The sequence below is a fragment of the Brachycentrus maculatus genome, unplaced genomic scaffold (genome assembly GCF_059751285.1).
Source record: "Brachycentrus maculatus isolate JH-2025_06_01 unplaced genomic scaffold, ASM5975128v1 h1tg000863l, whole genome shotgun sequence".
Classification (NCBI taxonomy): domain Eukaryota; kingdom Metazoa; phylum Arthropoda; class Insecta; order Trichoptera; family Brachycentridae; genus Brachycentrus; species Brachycentrus maculatus.
In genome coordinates, this window is record NW_028281589.1 from 130,269 (window position 1) to 141,878 (window position 11,610).

Sequence of the window (11,610 nt, forward strand, 5' to 3'; positions counted from 1 at the left end):
CGCTCTAGAAGGCACTGACTGATTCCAGTGCCTTCTATAATTCAAGTAAATAATAATTTGGTCGAATTTATTTATTTTGCTATACATTTACATACTGTTTGTAGATATGTCAACGTAATGCAAAACATAGATTGTTTTGAAATGTTTTTTATTAATGTTTATTTTACAAGATTTTTTTTAAATGTATGGTTTTTTCAACGACAATTTTTAGGTTCCGAAAAAAAACAGTTGAATCTTGCGCCCACATTCGTCTGAGATATCGCGTGTAGAATGCATTGAGTCTACTTTCATCTATATTTTGCCAGCTCCATGCATCACTTCCATACATTAGGGTTGGAATCAGGATTCCATTTCTCTCTCGTTCAGTTCTTAAACTGTTGAAATAATTTCATGAATTGAATCGGCACTTTGTGGTAGTACTTATCTATTCATTTTTAATTTAAGTTGTACTCGGTAAATACCACAATACGGTGTTTGAAAATGATGCGAAATGCGTAGAAACACGTGTCACAATAAATTTGAAGCAATAGTGGTATTTACCAAGTAAAACTTAAATAAAAAATATTATAATTGTGGAACATTTCTGTGGAATACCATTTTAAGAAATACTGTTTTATGGATAAAAAAAATGGTGCTACAATGACACTAAAAAAAACAAGTTAAATATGTCAAATGTGTGGAAAGACTATTTACATACATTGGGATAAACGTCGACAGAATTGATTTTGTGGTGAAATGTTGCGAGATGGCATTATAGAATGGATGAATATCACGATGTGTGATTATTGGCTAATAAATAATTATGATAAATCACAAGACTATCGGTAGCATTCTTATTGAAATATGTAGAGAGATAAGGGATATATGAAGATTTAAACTTTATATATTTTTATAAAACGAAAAACGTGCGTTCGCATACGTATCATATTTTCATAAAATTTCCGTCATCGAATGTTTCATGACGTCATATAGTTTATTGTCTATGGTTTATAGGACTGTAATAGTTGTAGTGTGGATTGTTTGTTTACCGCTGCACTACGATTTGTGTTATACAAATATGAGGGGAGGGGGGTGGACCATAGACATCAACAAATAGAGTCGCCAGTAATTTAGCAATGTTACCAATATTAAAATAACTACATTGTTTCTGTGACGTCATTCGTCGCCAACTTACGAAATCAACGTTTTTACCAAGGAGAATTTTCCAAAAGAAAATGATGAATGAAATTATTAATTATTTCGGCTGTTATAAATACAAAACGAGTCTAATACAATCCTTTATAAGTTGAGTATGTTAAATGAGATATTTCTCCCGTCTGACTAAGATTCATTACGTTATTGTTACACCAAATGAGCGATTTATCTTGACCAGATTTGACATTCTACACGTAATTTATCATGTAGGTACTTTTGACGTTAATAATAACAATGTTAATGCTAGTCAGAGCTGATATAGCAATCATGATCTATTTATGTAATTTTCTTCCTGTAAAAATCTTTTACGATGTAAGTAAGATATAAAGATATGGGAGAAGACGGTCGGTAACGTAAGTATTTTTATAATCTAAGTAGATACATAGACTGTGGATGGTTTGATGATTAATACGTTTTTAATTGATAAAATACCGGATTTTTCGTTTGTCTATAATTTAACAAAAAACGTGTGGTGTTTATGTTTGCAGTTCGTGATGGTTTTGTTAATTTATTATTTGTGTGTACATTGATCCGAGTGTCCAATAAATACAGGTAAGTTTTTTTTACTCCTCCTATTTAAAATTTTCCTTGGTAGAAAGTGGTCAAGTCCAGGAGTTGGAATAATTGGCGGGTGTGTATGACGAGATGCATGAATGTGGAAACGACGAAATTGTTTGCAAAGACTGATCGGTGTGGCGTTCGATTCTCTCTGCCTGCCTCTGTGGAAGCGACGTAATGGTTAGTTAGTTTTTTTTGTGTAAAGAAAGTACTTATCATCATACCCTTGAAACATTTGTTTTGATTCAATGCACCATTGTGCGAGAATAAGGGTCAAAAAAATATTTTATTTTTACTTTTTTCATAATTCAGTTAAGTACCTACCTATCTTCGCGTATTTAAGTACCTACTTTTAATAAAGCCGTTCCGCACATCACTAACTGGAGGCAAAACATTTTTTTCTGTAGTTCCTAATATTTATCTATGCATGTTTACGTCGTGAATGTTTGACGTTTGTATTGTGCGTGTTTATCTTTCGGGTACGTTTTGCCTTGTTTTTAATTGTTAAATACAATTAAACACAATATATTGCAACTAAATAAATTATAGATCAATTTATTTTAATGTGTTTCGATTGGTTATATGTATATAACGCGATGAATTTACTAGTTGTGCAACTGGGCCACTTCCAAATTTTACTGTTCTATAATCCACTTTCTACGACAATTAAAAACCAATTGAGCCAGATTTTCGATTGTTTCTAAAATGTCTGTTGTTTAATTTTTTAGCGGGATTGTAAAGATTTTGACGATATTTGTCGACAATGCCCCAGGAAATGAAGAGGAATGGCGAGAGAAGGTCGTCACTGGTAAGCTTTGTATGTGTATCCAACGTTTTTAGTTACTGGGTTTGTATTTATGTATTACTGTTAATTCCTATTTATCTATGTCTTTAAGTCGGAGAAGCCATTGTTTATTTCACATTACTTTTGGAATTCAATCAGTGAGTTTTTGAACGATTTATGAGATGTGCAAAAAATACCTTTATTTGGTTTTTCACCGTAAGGGAGATCACACAAATCGCTTACTCCTATCAACAAAGTCATATTTCAAAATATAATAATAAATGTTTAAAATAAATATAAAGCCACTTATTGAACTTTTCACTGTGCAACAGATCTTTTTAGATAAAACCTGAATTTTTTTCTCCACCTGAAAAATATTTAGTGTATTTAAAAAAATAATTAAACAATACCTTTTCTTCAAAATGCAAAAACAACACTTTCTGCCCTGTAGCGGGTACATATTAAGTTAAAAATATGCCGCTTTTGCTGGGATATAGAACATTTTCTGGGCATTACGAAAACACGCACAACTGAAAATTGCCGATTTTTGATATATAACATTATCGAAAGGAGTGAGCGATATGTGAATTTTTGTGAAAATTCACATTGGGTAAAGGGTATTTTTGACATCGTCAGAGTCGAGATCTATTGAAATAATTCTTCTTCAAACCCTTATTTGTACCCCAATGGTGCATAGGGCACTGCATCATATAAACGCAGTGTTATCTTGCTTCAGGCACCAGTCCAGGGTAATATTGAATAAATTGATTCTAAAAAACTAACTAACTAACCATCACGCCGCTTCCCGCAGGGGTAGACAGAGAGAATAGAGAGCCACACCACTCTGTCCTTGCAAACATTCTTCGCCTCTTCCACGATTGATTAAATTGATTCTAATACCATAATATCTCATATAATATCATCATCATCTTCTAAAGGCAGCGCCTTGTTGTGTCAGCCACTTGTCTCTGTCAGTCGCCATCCTCTTGAGCTGCGAATAGGAGGAGACGTCCATGAGCCGCTTCAAATCCTGGAAGTATGAAGTTCTTGGGCGGCCTCTTGTTCGTTTTCCCAAGATTCTTCCTTCGAAGATGTTGCTAAGAAAGGTGCTATGTCTAATTGAGTGCCCTATTAGCTTGGCCTTCCTCTTCAAAATATGATTTAAAAGCTCTCTTCTTTCTTTTACGTCCTGCAACACCTTTTCGTTGGACTTCCTTACGACCCATGATGTCTTGGTCATCTTCCTCCAAACCCACATCTCAAATGCTTCAAGCCGGTCTTTTTCGTACTTTTGGATGGTCCAGGTTTCACACCCATACAACAAAACACTCCAAACAAAAGCCTTTATGAATCCTATATAATCCATATAATATGTACATGATAAATTCATCATCATCTTCTAAAGGCAGCGCCTTGTTGTGTCAGCCACTTGTCTCTGTCAGTCGCCATCCTCTTGAGCTGCGAATAGGAGGAGACGTCCATGAGCCGCTTCAAATCCTTCTCCAAGTTCTTGGGCGGCCTCTTGTTCGTTTTCCCAAGATTCTTCCTTCGAAGATGTTGCTAAGAAAGGTGCTATGTCTAATTGAGTGCCATGATAAATTATAACAACAAAAAAATTATTGTTATCTTGATCGTTGACACAGGAAGGTAATGTGATCAGCCCTCCGCTTCATTGTCATTCCAGAGTAATATGGAATAAATATTAGAGAGAATAAATCGCTTATATTTATTTGACCCCCACCTCTGTAGATCGCACCCGGGACCTCCAGTACGGTAGCCGAGCGTGCTGACCATTACACTACAGTGTTGGATAATCGCTTAATTTTGATATTGACAGGCGCCGTGGCGTGGTTGGGTAGACGCTCGACTGCTAAACTGGCGTCGCGGGTTCGATTCCCGCCAAGTGCAAAACAAATTCAAGAAAGATTTATTTTCAATTGGTCTGCGGGTTATTCGTTTAAAAAAATATATATATTTTAATTCAACTGTTGTTCGCCGATGCAGTGCCCTATGCACCATTGGGTGCGGATAAGGGTTAAATTAAGAAGGGAAAGGTTGAAGAGACAGTTTGATGAATTGTTTCAGCCGCCGCTGTCGCCGTCGGTGTGCGCGGACATCAGCGACGGGGAGCTGGTCTCGGTGAGCGTTCGCGAGCTGAACCGGCGCCTCAAGCAGCGCGGGCTGAGCCGCGAGCAGGTGGCGCGCATGAAGCAGCGCCGCCGCACGCTCAAGAACCGGGGCTACGCCGCCTCCTGCCGCGTCAAGCGCATCGAGCAGAAGGACGAGCTGGAGACCGAGAAGACGCAGGTAACGTTGCCAATAACTACTCTACCAATCAATTGTCCGGGTTAAGGCAGCAGCAGACACCTCGGTAGTTGGAGCGCTATGTGCGGCGCAGTCAAGGGATGACTGGAGAAGCGTCATTGCTTCCACAAGGGCCACAACTCTCAGTAATGAGGAGTAAGACCGAGAAGACACAGGTAATGTTGCCAACACTATAATAATTACCCTACCAATCAATTTTCCTTCAAGTGGAAAAGAGGGAGAGGAAGATCCCCACACGATGGACCGATGGAGTTAAAGCAGCAGCAGGCACTTCGGTGATAATATTACATAGGAAGGACGAGCTGGAGACCGAGAAGACGCAGGTGATGTAGACTACATTATAATAACTACTCTACCAATGGGAGAAGACGCAGGTGATGTGGACAACATTATAACTACTATACCAATGGGAGAAGATGCAGGTGATGTAGACAACGTTGTAACTACTCTACCAATCAATTGTCCGGGGATGAGAGACCGATCAAGTTAAGGCAGCAGCAGGCGCCTCTGTGGTTGGAGCGTTACGTGCAGCGCAGACAAGGGATAGCTGGAGACGTGTCTTTGATTCCACAAGGGTCACAACTCTCAGTAATTAGGAGTGAAATGGAGAAGACATTATATTTAAGACCTCACTCAATATTTTTACACTCTTGTAAGATGAAGAAGACCCAGGTAACATCGCCAACACTCTGACCCTGTAATTACACTACCAATCATTTGTACAAATCAAGAATACAAATGCTGCCATCCGCCTTATACAGTTACATAGAGAACCAATACCGAAATTGCGACATCTTTAATATCTAAGGTTACTCATACATAAGGGTGGAGGGTGTGCAGCAGATGTATTGCATAGAAGGACGAGCTGGAGACCGAGAAGACGCAGGTAATGTTGTCAATAACTACTCTACCAATCAATTGACCGGGGATGAGAGACCGATCAAGTTAAGGCAGCAGCAGGCACCTCGGTGCTTGGAGCGCTACGTGCAGCGCAGTCAAGGGATAACTGGAGAAGTGTCATTGCTTCCGCAACGGTCACAACCCTTAATATTGAGGAGTAAGACGAACAAGAAGAAAACAATAAAGTCCCTTCACTGAGTTATCCTGCGCCTAGGGCACATTTTACAATATTTATTCATAAATTATTGCAATCAAATATGACATGGCTGAATGATGCAATCTATTTCAGAGCTCCCCACTTCCATTATCCACTTTTGAATAGCACTTTTGTGTTTAGTTTATATTTTTAATGACTGTGTGGATGATGGAAGCAGGTTGTACAACTTTATAGCATAATAATCAAAGTTTTTTTGACCAAAAGAGGTATGCGATGGATTTTGTTTGATGTGTTCCTGTGTTATGGATCTTTTAGTTCTATGTGACAGGCGCTGTGGCGTAGTTTAGATGCTCGACTGCGATACTGGCATTGCGGGTTCAATTCCCGCCAATTGCAAAATGAATTCAGGAAAGATTTATTTTCAATTAGTCTGGGGGTGTCTGTGATGTATTTTTTACATTTACTCTTCCTATCCTTACCATCCTACCTGCAGACAAGCATCTAAATTAGACGCCTTGCGGGTTATTACTTTTAAAAAAAACCTGAAAACTAATGTATGTTACCATAAAGTGTGATAATTGTGACTTGTATATCGCTCACTCCTTTCAACAACGTCATATATCAAAAAACTTGAATTTTTCAGGAGATTGCTTTTAAAGTTTTAAAATATAATAGAATGTATTAAAAATAAATATCAAGTGACGTATTGAACTTTTTACTGCGCAACAGATCTTTTTAGGTAAAACCTGAATGTTTTTTCTCCATTTGAAAGATATTTAGTATATTTAAAAAAATAATTAAACATACCTTCTCTTCAAAATGCAAAAACAACACTTTCTGCCTTGTAGCGGGTAAATATTAAGTTTAAAATATGCCGCTTTTGCTGAGATATAGTACATTTTCTGGGCATTCCGAAAACACACACAACTGAAAATTGACGATTTTTGATATATGACGTTGTTGAAAGGAGTGAGCAATATGTAATAGGCAACATACATAATTTGTATTTTCTTTATTTTTTATATTTTATTTTTATATTTTAGGAGTGGCGCGATATGGAAGTGATGCAGGATGATAACAACAGAATGCGGGAAGAAATATCGGCTCTACGGGCTAAATACGAAGCCCTCAAACGATTTGCCATGCACAAAAACATACCCCTTCCACCAGATCTCCAAATGATGCCGTAGACGGACACCATTAGTATCTATGTTAAAATAAGTATGATAATATAGAAAGTACCTATCTAATTTAACCATTATAGTACAGTAGAATCGCGATATAAGTAATCGCGATATATCGAAAAATGACGTATATCGAAAAAAAAAAACAAATTTATTCCCTAAAACTAATTTTTCACACAAAAATGCATTTATATAACGAAATCCCGTTATTATGTATAACAAAATCACTTTTGTCCCGTACGAAAAAGTGCCAATACATTTAAGTAAATTTATAACAAATAAAAAATGTTATGATAAAAATATTTCAAAGCCGCGCCGCCACGGCGCCGCGCGGAAATAAAAAATGTTAAGATGAAATTATTCAAGCCGCGCCGCCGCACCATATGCGGATGGTTTTATGGCGATTTTTAAAAGTAATTCAATACAATATCCCATCAGCTTGAGTAATTAGTAATTAGAGTCTATGAGTCAGTGAAATGATTTAATTTAGCAATAATAATTCTTTAGTTGTGTCGCCTACTTTCAAAATCCGCTAGATCCAGTTTTATAAGATTTTAAAATAAATACTCTATCGGAATGCCAGTTGTGGGTTTTATTGTTCAAAAATTTTAAATACTTGAAAACCCCGCTAAAAAATACTTAAAAACAACGTTGTATTTCAAATTCCGATATATTCATGAAACTTGCCTTCTGACCCATATCGGTCAAACAGAGAGCGGAGATAGGTCAAAAGTTAAGATGACGTCATTATCGATTTGTGTCTCGTGTTTTTTTTTGAGTACTGAAAAACTTTCCAAAAAATGGGAGAATTCTCTATTTTATAATATTTTATATAAAGATAGACAAATCTTTGAAACATAAATGTTATCTGGAGAATTTGGATTTTTTTTGTAAAATCGACTTATATGGATCTGGCGGATTTTGAAAGTAGGCGACGTAGTTATAATCTCTCTTCCTATTTCAATGAAATTATTTCTGTAGGCCATAAAAATTCTTATGTATATTCTCTCCCATAATCAGTCCACCTGCTTATCTCAATGGTAGACAATAATAATTCTCAAATTACAATCCGTCTTTTTATCTCAATGAAATGATTCTGTTGACAATAATAATCCTCAAATTGCATCCGTCTTTTATCTACATCGTAAGGGCATTTGTCCACTACACGGAATAATTTTACCGTCCGTCCGGCACATCAGTTTGCGTTTTAAAACGACGATTTTACGATCGAATTTACGCGCAACGTGTTCACGCACCGATCAAGAGCTCCGATCCGAAGAAAGATGGACAAAAGCACAAGCCAATCCAAGCCAATCGTCATTTTAAAACGCTAACTGACGTGCCGGACAGTAAAATTACACGGAATTTCGGGTAGTGGACAAGCGCCCTAAGTGGGGCGTAGTGTCGGGTAAGACAATCTGCACACTATTGGACTAGCGGAGTAACGTGTTACGACGTACGACATGCACGCATACTTACAAAGCACGCCACACGCGCAAACACAGAAACGTTTGTGTATTTTTACGATTTTATGTTAGGATTTGATTCCCGATTTTTTTACAAATTAATTATTTCCGTCGCTGCAAATGAATGACATTATGAATAACATTTACCAGACCCAACATTACAAAATTGTTTTATTTTAACTTTAAATATGGCCAATAAAAGCAACTAGGAATATTAAATATGACGGACAAATTTGGACAAATACGAATTTGTGCGTTTTATACGGATTTTGAAGGAATAAAGAGATCAAACGGAATTTGAAGGATTATAACGGAATTTTAACGGATTTTAGGAAATTTTTAGCGACGGCGAAAAAAAAAATCATCGCGTAAATTTTGGAAAAAATTTTTTTTTCGCCGTCTCGTAATTTCGCAATTTCGTAATTTCGCAATCTCAATATCGAAAACTACTCTTGGACGTCTGACAACACTGGCCGTCAGTAGCGCGCAAGCCCTTCTTGTTCTCGGCTTTGGCGGCTACTTGTGATATTATTATTATTATATTTGATGTTATTATTCTCATTTTCAGATACATATTTACCAGACCCAACATTACAAAATTGTTATATTTCAACTTTAAATATGGCCAGTAAAAGCAACTAGGAATATTTACGTTTTTCCGGTTTTAAAATCACATTCTCATATTGTGTACAAAACACATACGAGTATCATCGATTCCCGCGGCACTTTTATCACCGTAAGGTTAATAAGAAAAAAAGTGAAAATATGTAGGTATTCAGTTCCCTATGGCCCCCTTCCTCCTTTGCTTGCAGAACTTGCGATCTTTTTGAAAAGCCGCACAACATTTTTTGCAACGGCGTGCAACATATACATACTAAGTATGATTTAAAAAAAATTCGTTATATGTGGGAATTCGTTATTACGAATTAATATTTTTTGGTCCCTTGGATTTCGTTATATCGCGATTCTACTGTACTGAGAATCGATATGTCGACTTTGGTATACTTTGAGCTACGTTATTGGATTGAATTGTAGTTTTATTTACATGTATATGATAATATGTGACGCGTTTCGTTTTATTAAGACATTATCAAACACTTGTGTTTGATAATGTCGAAACGCATCACATATTATCATACATATGTAAATAAAAGTGGAATTCAATCCAATAACCGTGTTTTATTTTGGATATATTATATAATAATAATAAAACCCTTATCCGCACCCCAATGGTGCATAGGGCACTGCGTCATATAAACGCAGTGTTATGTTGATCGTTTACACATGAAGGAAAGGTGATCAGCCCTCCGCTTCAGGTAACAGCCCTGGGTAATATTGAATAAATATTACAGTGAAAAAATCACTTAAATTTATTTTACCCCCCTTGGGAATCGAACCCAGGACCTCCAGAACGGTAGCCGAGCGTGCTGACCATTGCACTACGGAGGCAGATATATTACCCAACAATTCAATATGGAACTCTACCAACTGTCTGCAGTTACAATAAATTGGTGTACTCTGGCCAAAAGTGTCCAGATACTTCGCTCACTCCTTTCAACAACGTCATATATCAAAAAACCTGATTTTTCAGGAGATCGTTTTTATAGTTTCAGAATATAAAAAAAAATGTGTTAAAAATAAATATCAAGCTACTTATTGAACTTTTTACTGTGCAACAGATCTTTTCAGGTAAAACCTGAAGTTTTTTCTCCATTTGAAAAATATTTAGTATATTTAAAAAAATAATTAACCAATACCTTTTCTTCAAAATGTAAAAACAACACTTTCTGCCCTGTAGGGGGTAAATATTAAGTTAAAAATATGCTGCTTTTGCTGGGATATAGTACATTTTCTGGGCATTCTGAAAACATGCACAGCTGAAAATTGACGATTTTTGGTACATGACGTTGAAAGGAATGAGTGATTTGTTCACAAATCTGGATTATAGGAATTATTTTAAAATGTTTTTTTAACATCTCAACATAGATGAAGAAGAATATGGATGTCTGGACATTTGATACACTCAAAATGTTGTAAATAAATAAACTGGTAAAATTTTAAGCTAAAAATAAAAATTAAAAAGGTATTTTTTAGCGTTTCTCGTGTTTGTGAATATAATCCAGGATTTGGATCTCACATACAAATGAAAGAGTTTCTGCTTGAAAAGTTTCTCTCATCTCATCATAGATGTCTCCAGTGAAATTCTAGTTGATTCAAACAGTTTGTTTAGAACTTTATCAATATAATTAGTAGTGAACCATTCTTTCCTCACTCATACGTTCCACATGTCCAAACCATCTCAACACATTATTTACCAACAACATTTTAAGTGTGTCCAAATAAAAAAAGCTTCTTCGTATCACCAATAGATGTCACTAGTGAAAATTCTAGTGATTCTTGTACAATATTTCAAAATTTCTTCCGAGAATTTGAGTAGTGTGGTTTGTCAATCATGGGTAGAATTGGTGAATGTTGCATGTGTGTAAAGTGATCACTGAAACAGTTGTGACGGTTTTAAGCCCCGTAAATGCCCAGACTTACAAATCCTTCGTCATCTATGTTGAGATGTAAAAAATGACTACAGTTTTCATTACAATTTAAACAACATAACATTGTTTTAAAATGTATATATTTTTTTAGCGGTGGTGAAAATGGAGTTTGAATCCGATTGAAAACGGATAATGTTTCCGGAATAGATTTATTATATTTAAGATTTTTAAACGTATTAAGAAATTGTAAATATTATCAAAAAATAAAGTATATTTTAAAAATAATTTATTGTTGTATTATTTATTTATATTTACATGTCCAGGATTGAGTTTTTTTTTTGCTATTTTATTTTTTCTTTCTGGCTACATCCCAGCTTATTGTCCTTGTAGACTGCTGGAGCCAGCTCTGCTCGTCCTCAGGTTATAGGTCCTTCTGTCACGGACAACGTCACCTAGGCCATGCTTTTGAATCATGTTATCTTTCTGTAACATCCACGAATGACTTACAAAACATCTTTTGAGAGAATATTGACTCCAACCATCTTTTAAGGGA

General features: G+C 36.0%; 1 protein-coding gene across 3 annotated transcripts; it reads left to right on the forward strand.

Moving 5' to 3' along the window:
- Positions 1-2,173: 2,173 nt before the first annotated feature.
- Positions 2,174-11,342, forward strand: maf-S (MAF bZIP transcription factor K). 3 transcript variants are annotated; one of them, XM_088275417.1, is made up of 5 exons: positions 2,174-2,231; positions 2,481-2,569; positions 4,622-4,843; positions 6,962-7,139; positions 11,209-11,342. In XM_088275417.1, the coding sequence occupies exons 2-4, from the start codon at positions 2,516-2,518 to the stop codon at positions 7,106-7,108; spliced, it is 423 nt and encodes a 140-aa protein (XP_088131543.1). In that variant the 5' UTR covers positions 2,174-2,231; positions 2,481-2,515; the 3' UTR covers positions 7,109-7,139; positions 11,209-11,342. The 3 variants fall into 3 exon arrangements, with proteins under 3 accessions (XP_088131543.1, XP_088131542.1, XP_088131544.1); XM_088275416.1 differs by having other exon boundaries at positions 6,962-11,342; XM_088275418.1 differs by having other exon boundaries at positions 2,213-2,231; positions 2,481-2,560; positions 6,962-11,342.
- Positions 11,343-11,610: the final 268 nt, after the last annotated feature.

Bases quoted from the DNA above. Each gene is read 5' to 3' on its own strand.
- maf-S (XM_088275416.1), top strand. From the start codon at position 2,516: ATGCCCCAGGAAATGAAGAGGAATGGCGAGAGAAGGTCGTCACTGGTA. The intron at 2,570-4,621 runs GTATGTGTATCC...GAATTGTTTCAG, and splicing joins GGTCGTCACTGGTAAGCTTT to CCGCCGCTGTCGCCGTCGGT. The intron at 4,844-6,961 runs GTAACGTTGCCA...TTTATATTTTAG, and splicing joins TGGAGACCGAGAAGACGCAG to GAGTGGCGCGATATGGAAGT.